This window comes from Chlorocebus sabaeus, chromosome 13 (assembly GCF_047675955.1).
Source record: "Chlorocebus sabaeus isolate Y175 chromosome 13, mChlSab1.0.hap1, whole genome shotgun sequence".
Classification (NCBI taxonomy): domain Eukaryota; kingdom Metazoa; phylum Chordata; class Mammalia; order Primates; family Cercopithecidae; genus Chlorocebus; species Chlorocebus sabaeus.
The window spans coordinates 78,481,326-78,494,397 of record NC_132916.1 but is presented as its reverse complement, the minus strand read 5'-3'; the positions used below and the strand labels follow the sequence as shown (position 1 = coordinate 78,494,397).

At 52.4% G+C, this 13,072-nt stretch overlaps 1 protein-coding gene across 5 annotated transcripts in view; it reads left to right on the top strand.

Moving 5' to 3' along the window:
• The window catches only part of ZC3H12D (zinc finger CCCH-type containing 12D), a 39,137-nt gene extending 27,867 nt beyond the window's left edge, over positions 1 to 11,270 (top strand). For all 5 annotated transcript variants that reach the window (XM_008006692.3, XM_008006688.3, XM_073022562.1 and 2 more), the window contains 3 exons: positions 2,336 to 2,570; positions 6,470 to 6,576; positions 7,697 to 11,270. In XM_008006692.3, coding sequence (XP_008004883.3) covers positions 2,336 to 2,570; positions 6,470 to 6,576; positions 7,697 to 8,502 — 1,148 coding nt within the window. In that variant the 3' untranslated portion in view covers positions 8,503 to 11,270. The remainder of the gene's footprint in view (positions 1 to 2,335; positions 2,571 to 6,469; positions 6,577 to 7,696) is intronic.
• Positions 11,271 to 13,072: the final 1,802 nt, after the last annotated feature.

Genomic DNA, 13,072 nt, shown 5'->3' with positions numbered 1-13,072 from the left:
CAAAGAGGCCCACAGAACCTATTAATGAAACAGCGAACAGGGAGAACAGTGGGAACTGAGGCGGCAATGCAGGCGCAGTCCTATGCGCCGAGCAACCACTCCCTACCTCCCTCTCAACCTATTAATGAATAAAAGCTTTTATTCATTAATAGATACTACAAAAACAAAAAAGTGAAAAGATAAGCCTCAAACTGTGGTGAGAGTGTGGGGGCGGGTTATACATCACACATTACTGATGAAGGATTACTGCCTAGGTCTAGAGAGAACTTCTCCAAATCAATGAGAAAAGACAATGAATCAACAGAAAGATGGGCTAAAGCATGAATAAGCTGTTTACAGAAAAGGAAACATATATGGCCATATAAACATACAAACATATGAAAAGATACTCAATCTCATTAGCAACCAGAGAAATGCAAAATAAAACCACAGTAGGAGGCCATTTTGTGCCCACCAGATTGGCAAAAATTCAAAAGCCTGAAAATGCCAAGTGTCAACAAGGTTGTCTTATGTGCTGTGTTGGGTATGTAACTTGGCATCACCACTCTGGAAAACAATTTGGCATTACCTTGTAAAGTGCCTTCCATACCGCTAATCCATATTCACCCTTGGAGATATACCCTGAAGAGGCTCTTGCCTCTTCTGTGCCAGGGACTTAGATGCAAGAGACTAACAGTGATGAACATATGACATAACCAAACCTCACAAACACAATGATGAACAGAAAAGACAAGCTGCTTAAGTATATGTATAGTGTGATTCCATTTGTGTCAAGTCTAATGTGTAATCACACTGAAAATGGTCCTCAGCGGGGCATGGTGACTTACCCCTGTAATCCCAGCACTTTGGGAGGTTAAGGTTGGTGGATGCTTGAGTCTAGAAGTTTGAGACCAGCTTGGGCAACATGGTGAAACCCTATCTTTACAAAAAATACAAAAATTAGCTGAGCGTGGTGGTGCACGCCTGCAGTCCTAGCTACACAGGAGGCTGAGGTAAGAGGATCACCTGAGCCTGGAGGGTAGAAGCAGCAGTGAGCCATGATCGTGCTACTGCACTCCAGCCTGGATGACACAGTGAGATCTTGTCAAAAAAAAAGAAAGAAAAAAAGAAAGAAAATGATTCTCATAATCTGCATTTTTAAAGCTAAAAACAAGGAAATTATAAACACGGCGTTCTAAAACTAGGGTTATCCTAAGGGCTTAAGGGGAATGGAGAGGATTGCAGACTGAGGGGACAGAGGGGACTTCCAAGCATGAGCCACCTCCTGTTTCTCAAAGGAGATGCTGGATATGTGGTGTCTTTATTTTTGTTCTTTGTACCATAGCTGCATTATGCACCTTTTAAAAATCAGCCAACAGTGTCATATGGGAAAGGACTTAAACTTGAGGGACCTGAGTAATTATTACGTGTCAAATGGATTTTTTTTTTTTTCCCTGCATGTCTCCAAAGGCAAAATTCAGATCAAACAGCTGGTCCTCCTGGGATGCAGATTTTAACCTCTGATAAAAAAGGCCTTGTAATGTTTGTACCATCTGGTGTATATTTATCTCTTGAGTAGTTTTTGCAAGAACTCGCACTCCCTTGAGCTCAGTCCACTTACAGACACTCTGAGACCAGAAGAGGAGGCGTTGCTATCTTCATTTTATAAATATAAAACCGGACGGACATTAAACGGGGGTGAAGTACCCAGGAACTGGAGCCCAGCCCAGACTCCAGGCTGGATTCCTAGTCTCGGACGCTTTCTATGATGTTCTTGAGTCCCTGTATCTGTCAGAGATGGGGTGCTCCATCCCGAAGGTGTCCCAGGCAGGTTCCTGTATGGTGGGAGAAGATGGATCTCTGGCTCCCAGCTAGGGGCCCATGCAGGGCTTTTCAGGTGGAGGCAAGGCTCCCCATCATGCTGAAGGCATCATCACCAAGGTCCCGGTTAATACAGGAATGTCTTTCTCCAGGAGGCCTCTGTGCCTGCTACGGTAGGGGCATTGTGGCATGGATCCCTCAAAAGGACAAAGGTTGTGGCTGAGTGCTTCCTTCTAAAGTGACTCTCCCTTGCAGAGTACGGCTTTCTGGACTCCTGTCATGACATGGGCAGGACGGAAGCCACACGCCCGCTTGACCTGGGGCTTCAGGCAAATTCAGTGAAATGGGGTGAAAGGAGCGAACGCTATGGCAGGAAGAACTGAAATTTTTTTCCCCCCGCTCCCCTCAAAACCTCCCTGGCCCTCGTTTGACCGGCCCGGGAATCGGGTGGGGAGGTGGGTGGCCTCGCGCTGGGGGTGGTCCTCAGGGGCGGTGCCCTTGGGCCCTCACCCGCATCTCCGTCGCCTGCCCCCAGAGCAGCACGTGCTGGCGGAGCTGGAGCGGCAGGCGGTGCTGGTGTACACGCCATCCCGCAAGGTGCACGGCAAGCGCCTGGTCTGCTACGACGACCGCTACATCGTGAAGGTGGCCTACGAGCAGGACGGCGTCATCGTCTCCAACGACAACTACCGGGACCTGCAGAGCGAGAACCCCGAGTGGAAGTGGTTCATCGAGCAGAGGCTGCTCATGTTCTCCTTCGTCAACGACCGGTACGGCCGGCCTGGGCGGGTGGGGGTTCGGGGGCGGGGCAGTGGCCACGCCCGCCTCCAGGTGGCGAAGCTTGGGGTCACCCGGTCCCTCAGCCCCGCAGACAGAGCTCCCCCAGGTCCGCATTCTCGGCGGGCTGCTTTGCTCTGACCTTGCTGTTCCCAGGGCCACATCTGACACACTACAGAGAAGCCCAAGATGTGGGCCAAGCATGCAAGCATGTGCTTAGGGCACCACTAACTTAAAAAAAACAGAATTGCATACTTCAGATTATTGAAATAGTCATCATGGAAAAGATCTATACTTTGTTGTATTGCCTTTCACTTATTTCAGGTTTTTGTCTGATTTTATTTTATTTTTTGAGATGGAATCTTGCTCTGTCATCCAGGCTAGAGTGGCTCAATCTTGGCTCACTGCAAACTCTGCCGCTGGGGTTCAAGCGATTCTCCTGCCTCAGCCTCCTGAGTAGCTGGGGTTACAGGCACGCACCACCATGCCTGGCTAATTTTTTGTATTTTTAGTAGAGATAGGGTTTCACCGTGTTAGCCAGATAGCCTCCATCTCCTGACCTTGTGATCTGTCCACCTTGGCTTCCCCAAGTGCTGGGATTGCAGGTGTGAGCCACTGCTTTTTTTTTTTTTTTTTTAAACAAAAGTTTTGAATTACATATGGGAGTGGGCAACAGATTTTCTTTTCTTTTCTTTTTTTTTTTTTTTGACAGGGACTTGACTCTGTTGCCCAGGTTGCAGTGCAGTAGCATGATCACAGCTCACTGCAGCCTTGAATGCCTGGGCTCAAGCGATCCTCCTGCCTCAGCCTCCCAAAGTGTTGAGATTTTAGGTGTGAGCCACTGAGACCCACCCAGAATCTTTTCTTTTGGGCTGTAAAGATCTCCCCTTGCCTGGCCCTGACTGTCTCCACACCTCTGGGTTGAAATGTTCAGGAGAAACTGGCTGGTTCATGTGGCCCTGAAATAGGACCCTTGGGTCAGTTCATCCCAGACCAACTGGCTATGGCTGAAGGCGGAGAGGGACACCAGGGCCACAGGGACAAACTGCTTAGCAGGTGGTGAGGGCAGACACTGGCAAGGTGGATGAGGGTCTGGAGACCAGAGCAGTGTGTGACAGAGCACAGCCAGCTGGCCTGTTGCTTCCATTTCCATTTCTGTTCCAGGCAGTGTTAGCTTAGCCCTCATTCTGGGCTCTCTGACTGACTTTTTGGAAAGTGGTTTGAGACAAACTCCTCAGTTCTGTGAGGGCAGGGACTGTATCTGTCTTACGTGTGGTGTCTCCAGCATGCCTGACCCACAGGCGTGCAGTAACTAGTTGTAAAGGAATGACCGAGTGAATGGCCGTGGCCCGGGGAAGGGTCGATGGGGAGAGAGGTCTGGGCTCAGGTTGTTTGCACACGACCGAGCAGCTCCTGACTCTGGACCCAGGGACACAGTGTGGTGTTTGAGAAAGGGCTGGGGCAGGTGAGGTTTCCATCTGAGGTCCTGACACTTACTGGCTGGGAGTCAAGGGGGAACCACTCAGCCTCTCTGAGCTGAATGTTCTTCAGCTTGAAAAGGGATTAATAGTGTCACCTCTGAGATCACTGTGAGGACTAGAGACAATTGTGCCCCAGAAGTGGTAGCAGCTATTCCCGGGACATGATGCCCCAAGGGGTACTGTGGTCCCCATGGCCAACTGCTCCTGCAGCCATGGAGGTGGAGGGCCAGAGGCATGGCAGCAGCGCCCTGCAGGAGCCCCCATTGTCATTTCCAGCTGCAAAAGGCTGGTGGCTCTCACTGTCCATCTGCGGCCTGGAGGAATCTGGCTAGTCTGGGCCTATGGAATCCTCACTGAGCTCTCAGGGACATGGCCATCTCTGGCCTGACGACAGCCTGGGGCCGGGGCCAAGTCCTTTTGACGCACTGGCCTCTGTTAAGGGCCTGCCAGGAGGCAGGGCCTGCCGCCCGCTTGTGAGCAAGGGCGCCTGCCCTGGTGCCCCAGGCACGTCCACAGGGCCCTCTTGGCACAGTTTCTGCTCCTGGGAGAGCAGGAGAGGAAGTCTTTGGGAACTTTTAATAACCACAGTGGGCGGTTCCCCAGATTCTTGGTCAAGGCCCAATTCTGAGAAGCCGGCTGTGCAGCTGGGAGCTGCTCTGTGGAGGCCACACAGGGCCGGGGATCACCCAGCTCTCTGCAGAGTGGGACTTCAGCATGACTCTGGACTCTTAGGGGGACAGCAACCCATAAAAGCATCTCCTCCTTGATTTAGAATCCCAAACTCTCTACAGAACCTTTGTATGACCTGGAAGTGGCCTTGGGAACAAAAGTATTTATATAGAAAGTGGAACCTCACTTAGCAAGGGGCGTTTTCCTTCTGAGGAATTGGGTTTTCCCTGTTGAACTCTGAGCATGCGTTCCCTTCCTCATTAGGGCTCCATGCCAGGGAGAAGAGAAGGGCAGGTCGGGGGCAGGGCAGCCCTGGAAACTGCGACCAGATCCTGTGCCCCCAGGGTGTGCAGAGGAGGTTAAGTCTGTGAGGTGGCTGGCTGTGCAGGCAGCATCTGGGGTCCACTTCCTCACTGATTCAAACTCCCTGTTCCTATTGATCCTCTTCACCTGGAGGTTCACAGCCCGACACAGCTCTGTTTCAAGGGGTGAAACACAGGAGAAGTGGGACGTAAGCCTCAAGGAGGTCGTACAACTCTGAAACCTTCTGGAACTGTTGTTGTTTGTTTGTTTGTTTAGAGACAGAGTCTAGCTCTCTTGCCCAGGCTGGACTCCGGGGCTCCAGGGATCCTCCCTCTTCAGCTTCTCTAGTAGCTGGAACTATAGGCGTATGACACCACTCTTGGCTTTTCTGGAAGTGTTTGTTAACCTCATAGAGGTTTCTAACCTTTTGTTGAGGACAGTGGGAAGCCAGAGGAGCCCTTAGAGCAATTATACTTTCATTTTCCTGGATAAAAATCACCTGGGAAGTTCTTTTTTGTTTTGGAGATGGAGTCTCACTCTGCCGTCCCGGCTGGAGTGCAGTAGTGTGATCTCGGCTCACTGCAACCTCTGCCTCCTGGGTTCAAGCAATTCTCCTGCCTCAGCCTCCTGAGTAGCTGGGAATACAGGCACCTGCTGCCACGCCCAGCTAATTTTTTTGGTATTTTTTAGTAGAGATGAGGTTTTACTGTGTTGCCCAGGCTGGTTTTGAACTCCTGAGCTCAGGCAATTTGCCCGCCTCGGCCTTCCAAAGGGGAAGTTCTTAAAAGCAGATTCCTGAACAACTTCAGATTCTGATGAGTCAGGTCTTGTGTGAAGCTCGGAGGCTGCAATTTTTTTTTTTGCCAGGATCTCACTCTGTCACCCAGGCTGGCGTGCAGTGGCACAATCACGAATCACTGCAGCCTCCATCTCCCAGGCTCAGTCGTCCTCCCACCTCAGCCTCCCGAGTAGCTGAGACTAAAGACATTCACCACCACACCTGGCTAATTTTCTTCTTTTTTTTTTTTTTTTTACTTTTTGTAGAGACAAGGTTTCACTATGCTGCCCAGGCTGGTCTTGAACTCCTGAGCTCAAGGGATCTTTCTGCCTCAGCTTCCCAAAGTGTTGGGATTACCCATGTGAACCACTGCACTCAGATGACTGCACTTTTAAGTTGCTAGGTGATTCTGACACTGCTGGCTTGAACCACAGCGGGAGAAACACCCAAAGAGGCCCAGAGCTGTGCTGTGTGCTCTGCATGGGGTTCAGTGTGAAGGGAAGCTTTTGCTTTAAGATGCTGTGACATCCCGCTGGGTTATGGTGGGCTCAGGGCCGAATGCTTCCTGGTGCTCTCGGGGAACGTGGGCCTGCTCCTTTTGTACAGGTGCTGGTGGCAAATCCCAGGTGGTCTTGCAGTTGCGCCTGTGCTTATTTTCCAGGTTCATGCCTCCTGATGACCCCCTGGGCCGCCACGGACCTTCCCTGAGCAACTTCCTGAGCAGGAAGCCGAAGCCCCCAGAGCCATCCTGGCAGCATTGTCCCTATGGTGGGTAGTGCCCAGTGCTTCGTGGGCCCTGTTCAGGGCCTTGTGTGGGGGCAGTACAGGAGCACAGTCAAAAAGCACTGGCCTGGTGCTCAGCAGCCTGGGCTCTTGCCCAAATTCTGTCCTCCAGCTATGCCACCCTGGAGAGTGAACTTTCCTGACAGGGTTATTGCAGAACTGACATCCTGGCTGGTGATTTCATGGGAGCCAGGGTCCCATGCCACGGTCAGATGCAGGGATCATGCACACAGCAACGCTATGTCTGAGAAGCCAGGAGGCTGGACACAAACCCAGCTGTGGGTCTCAGTCCCTTCACCTGGCCCCTGGCAGCTTCTGTCCTCACCCTACCCCACCCCTCCACCTTATGGATTTTGGTCACTGCTATCCATGAAGAGTTAAGAATTTTATGCTAGCACCCAGGGGGATGTCAGCCTTCTAGTCAGCTCTTTCACTGACTTGCTTCACCAAGTTATTTGATGTCTCCAAGTTCATTAAAGACTTGGGTGACAGTCAATCATTTCTTGTTAGAATTAGGTGACCATACACACATTCAGGTTGACTCCTTCCCCCTTTCACACTCAGAAGCCCTCGGTCTGGATGGTAACACTTGATCTTTTGTTCACGACTCTGTTAGAACAGCGTGCAGGGTGAGGCAAGCATTAAACACAGCGAACAGGGAGAACGGTAGGAACTGAGGCAGCACTGCAGGCGCAGTCCTATGCCCCGAGTGCCCACTCCCTACCGCCCACTCCTTAAGCCTGGCCTTATCCACAGGGTTCTGTGGAGGCTGAAAGTCTTTGAATCCAGAGATTTGGTCTGAGTCCCTGGTCAAAGGGACCTGGGACCGACACTCCTCTGCATACCCTGGGATGAGTGTGCCCAGCGCCCCCTCGCCCAGGCCGCCCGCGCCTCCTGGGCACTTCTCCCCACCTCGGTCTCGAGCCCAGATCCTGGGGCGTTTCCAGAGCGCTAAGTCTGCGGAGTCCGCGGCGGCCTGGGGGCCTGCTTGGAGGACTCTCCACGGAGAGGCGGGCGGGCTGGCACTCCCCGGATGCACCAGGCAGCACCGCCCCTCCGCGCTCCCGGCCTCACGCCTCGCCCTCTCTGCCCCCGCCCCTTTCAGGCAAGAAATGCACCTACGGCATCAAGTGCAAGTTCTACCACCCAGAGAGGCCGCACCACGCGCAGCTGGCGGTGGCCGACGAGCTCCGCGCCAAGACAGGGGCCCGGCCTGGCGCGGGCGCGGGCGCGGGCGCGGAGGAGCAGCTGCCACCGAGAGCCCCGGGAGGTCCCGCAGGAGCCCGGGCGGCCCCCCAGGAGCCAGTTGCGCACCGCCTCCCGCTGGCGCGGGGGTCCCCAGACCTGGTCGCCCTGCAGGGGAGCTTCTCTCGGCTGGCCTTCGGCGACGACCCGGGGCCCCTCGGGCCGCCTCCCCCGGGCCACGCCTGTGGCCTCACGCCCCGACTGGGAGGACCCGACTGGGTTTCCGCGGGCTGCCAGGTGCCAGGCCCGCTCAGCCTCCCTAGCCTGGAGAGCCAGTTCTCCCCGGGCGACCTCCCGCCTCCACCCGGCCTGCAGCTCCAGCCGCGGGGCGAACACCGCCCTAGGGACCTGCACGGCGACTTGCTTTCCTCGCGTAGGCTGCCCGACGACCCGTGGGCCCGTCTACCCCGCTCCGACCGCTTCCCTGGGCGCTCCGCCTGGGCGGAGCCGGCCTGGGGCGACGGCGCCACTGGGGGACTTTCAGGTTACGCGGCCGAGGACGAGGGGGAGGCTCGCGCCCGGGCTCGCATCGCGCTCTACAGCGTCTTCCCGCGCGACCAGGTGGACCGCGTGATGGCCGCGTTCCCGGCGCTCTCCGACCTCGCCAGGCTCATCCTCCTGGTGCAGAGATCCCAGAGCGCGGGGGCGCCGCTGGGCAAGTCCTAAGGGACCACCACGCCCTTGCAGGGAATGGCCCAGCCTCGCCTTGGGTCTTGGACGGGTGGACCTGTGGTTGCCAGCCTGGACCTGAGTGGGCCCACCGTGGCGCCCCCTTTTCTTTAAAGATGGTCAGTGAAACCTGCTTCCTCCTCCTCAGCAGGGTTGTGGGGGCTTGGTGGCACTTGGTGATACTCACTGAGGCTGGGGCCTCCTGCGGGGAGGCCCACCTACTTCCGTGGAGGGAATGATTTTCCATGTGCACGGAGACTGCAGGTCCAAGCTGCAGTAGAATCCACAAGTGGGTCACAAAATCAATTTAGTGGGTCACCACCACAAACAGCGGACTGGGACAGGTCAGAGCGCACCCTGTGCAATCAGGCTGAGTCTGAACTCTTGTTACCTAGCCTGTGTCCCTACCCTCTTGGCAGCTGTGTAACTAACCTCAATGTGGGTTGTAGTCAGAAGTTTAAGAAAGACTGTGAATGGTCTTGAATTTCATTACATCAGATAATGTTTGGAATATGTAGTCAGGTGGCCAGGAGAGGTTTGCTATCTGGAATTTTTCATGTTGGCTATTGCTAACCCCACCTGCAAGGGGAGCCCAGCCTCCAGGTGTGGGCTCTGCTGTGCTCTGAATTGTGTGGCTGTGCCATGCTGGGGACGAGTGGCAGGAGCGCTTTGTCCCAGGGCCGCCTCTGGGACCTTCACCCCCCTTCACACACATACCCCACACCACACAAATGTACACACACACACATATGCAGTCTCACACATGTACATACTCACACACACCACACAGACACATACCGTTTGGCTCAGGGTTAAGTATCTTCAATTTTTTTTTTTTAGCCACCTATCATGGCAGTTTCCAGAATAAGCCATCTACTGTACCAGCTGAGCCTTCTTTTACTTCTTCTTCTTTCTTCTGTGTGTTTTTTTTTTTTTTTTTTTTTTTTTTTTTTTTTTTGTAATAAGACAGAGTCTCGGCCCGGAATGGTGGCTCACGCCTGTAATGCCAGCACTTTGGGAGGCTGAGGCAGGCAGATCACTTGAAGTAAGGAGTTTGAGACCAACCTGGCCAACATGGTGAAACCCTGTCTCTACTAAGAATACAAAAAATTAGCCAGGCATGGTGGCACACACCTGTAGTCCCAACTACTCAGGAGGCTGAGGCAGGAGAATCGCTTGAACCCAGGAGGTGGAGGTTGCAGTGAGTTGAGATCATGCCACTGCACTCCAGCCTGGGCGGCAGAGCGGGACTCCATCTTAAAAAAAAAAAAAAAAAAAAAAGACGGAGTCTCACTCTGTCACTCTGTCTGGAGTATAGTGGTGTGATCATAGCTCACTGAAGATTCAAACTCCTGGACTCAAGCGATCCTCCTGCCTCAGCCTCCTGAGTGACTGGGACTGTAAGCACGAGAGCCACACTTCACAGTTAAAATGGGACTGGGTGAGTCAGGACTTTTGCTCTGAAATCTACAGGTGGGTCAGCAGAAAGCTGACATGCACTCAGTCAGAGTTTATTGCCATCCTCCTGGTGCCGTTTCTTCCAGCCAGCTACTGCTCTGGGTTTGAAGAGAAAGGGCCTACCCATTTGCAATGGCTAAGAAGTGAGATGGTGCTGCGAGAGTGCCGACCCCCGAATCCTCAGAGGACCCTGGCCTCTCCTGGCAGCATCCACCCATTCTGGTTACCGTGCCAGCTCTCCAGGCTATGGTTCATTTGTTCATTAGAGGGCTTGGTAGCTTGGCAGTTTGGGGAAAGCAGGAGGTACTTCCCAGGAGAAGACCAGCCCTCAACCCCACAAGCTTCCCGCAGCCTGCTGGTGCAGAGGGATCTCTTGACAGTTTACTACCAGATTTCATGGAGGTTGGCAGGCCTGGGGGGCACCTCAGGGAGAGTGCATTCCCAGCCCTTTCATTCATGATAAATGACACCCCTGCGGCATACAGTGATGTTACGTTTTTCTTTGAGACTCCTTTGATCTTTTAAAACCAGATTCTTAGCATGGATTGAGACAGACCTGTTCCTCGCCCCCTTTTTCCAAAGAGGACGGTGCACCCACAGTTTTACCGTATCATATTGGGATCTCAGTCCTGAAAATGGCCCACTCTTTGTAAATAAGTTGGATTTTCTTCGTGATGTGTGTGGGTTGTTTTTTGATGGGGGAGAGGAAGGGGGCACGGTTCCACTCTGTCATCTGCCACCCAGGCTGGAGTGCAGTAGTGCAATCAGGGCTCACTGCAGATTTGACTTCCCAGGCTTAAGCAGTCCTTGTGCCTCAGCCTCCTGAGTAGCTGGGACTACAGTTGCGCCACCACGTCCAGCTAATATTTTCTATTTTTTGTAGAGACTCAAAATGTTGGGATTACAGGCATGAGCCACTGCACTGGGCCTTTATTTTTATTTTTAACCTTTTGACAAGACACACTTTCTATTAGCTACTTTTTGTCTCACTGGTTCGGTTTCCTGATGTAGAATCGTTATGTTGCTGATTTTTCAGTTAAAATGTTTAAACTGCTTCCTTTGAGAACAAGTTTGAGTTTTAGTAAGCTGTAAAGCTATTTTATTTGATTCACTGTGAGTAAGACAAGTACAAAAAAGAAAAAAAAGTGAAAACACAGCACATTTCAAGTGTAATCTCCTTTGGAATTTTTCCGAAGTCTTAGTATATGTCTTTGTGACACAAAAACATAGATGGGACAGGTAAATGAAATGTTCCCAGTTGCATAGCTGTTACTGTGCTTCAAAAATAAATCATTTTTACCACACCTGGATTCTTTATTGTCAAATTGTCTATTAGTTTCTCCTACTGACTTTCCCCCAGATTAGTCTGTTCTGTTAAAAATTGTGGGTGTAGACTGAGCCCAATGGCTCATGTCTGTAATCCCAGCACTTTGGAGGGCTTCATGAGGTCAGGAGTTCGAGACCAGCCTGGTCACCATGGTGAGACCCTGTCTCTACTAAAAATACAAAAATTAGCTGGGCGGGGTGGGGCATGCCTATAATCCCAGCTACTCGGGAGGCTGAAGCAGGAGAATCACTTGAACCCAGGAGGCGGAGGTTGTAGTGAACTGAGATTGTGCCACTGCACTCCAGCCTGGGTGACAGAGCAAGACTGTCTCAAAAAAAAAAAGTGGATGTGAAAAAGACTGAGGTTGTGACCGGTCTCAGCAGCTGCAGTTCCGTGTTGTTCCACCTGGGGGGATGTGAGGGGCTCAATCTCTTCCAGAAGAAGCAGTAAGGCCATGGCAAGGACCTCCCTTTGCTGGATGTGCAGCAGGCAGTTCCCAAGGACACAGGCTGCTTGCCCATTTCCTAGACTTCTAAAATCCTCGTTACAGAACTATGAAGTTGACTCATAGTAGTCGCTCTTCTTGTTTAAACCTGCAGCAGAGCTCTCCTCGACTGATCAAACCAGAGGCCGTTGCTGTCTTGGGTTTGCCTTGGGGCAGCCTTTCCAGAGACCTCTGGAAGGGGGTTTGGGGCAGAACTGCAGAATGTCGGGGGTTGAGGGGTGGAAGCAAGACAAGCCACTCTAATTGGCATTCTTCCAAATGAAATGGATCCAGCTTCGGTTTGACATGGAGCTCAGCTGAGGAGCCATGCCCCAGCTGTGGCTGGCATGGACACAGCTCAGATGAGGCCACAGAGGCTGTGGGCTTCTGGGGGGAAAAAGTCCACCTATGGGGTGTGGTGGGGAGAAAACCATAGAAGTCAGGGATGGGGGGAGGGAGGCATTAAGGCAAAGAAGACACAAGATAGGGTGATCGGGAGAGGAGGTCTGGAAACTGGAGCAATTCCTTGGAATCACAGATCCTACCAAGAGGGATGGCACAGAGCCGGGACCAGTGGCATAATCTGTGGGACTCTAAGCAAAATCAAACTGCAAGGTTCCCTATTCAAAATGTATAACAATTTCAAGATGTCGGCAGAGCATGAAACCAAACACGGGTTCCTTCTAAGCATAGGGCCCTGTGCGACAGCGCAGGTCACATACCCAGGAATCTAGCCCTGCATGGAGTTACCTAAAAGACAAGCAAGAGAACATTCTCAGTGCCGAGAGTGTGTTCAGAACAAAACATTGACCGAAAGAAGTCAGAGGCCAAGATGCGTGTGCTTCACTGCTAGAAAAGGCCATGGCATTGGAGCAGGTGCTGGTCCCCCAGCCTCTACCTGAGGGTTGGCTCACTGCAGCCACCTGAGGACTAAGTGGGGCTCCCTTGGCTTTCCCTGGAAGGGGAGAAGTCAAGGGGCTTGGGTAAATCACACTCTGGTTTGTCCACTTCCAAATGAGTGGGAGATGTCAGTCGGGGTAGCTCTAGAATTATACTAGTTTGTATTAGCCAAGGTTCTTGGCTACAAGTGTGGTTCACAAAACCAAATGGCAGGAGGCCAGGGGTAAAGGCAGCTGTGGAGTTGACTGGAATTAGGACCTCAAAACCCTGTCAAGACTCTTGTCTGTTTCTTTCTGCACCTGTTACCTTCTGTTTATTCTCTCCTTCCAAGGTTTTTCCTGCACATTGAGAGCCATTCTCGTGGCCGGCTTAAGCACACATCTTTCCAACTAAAGGAC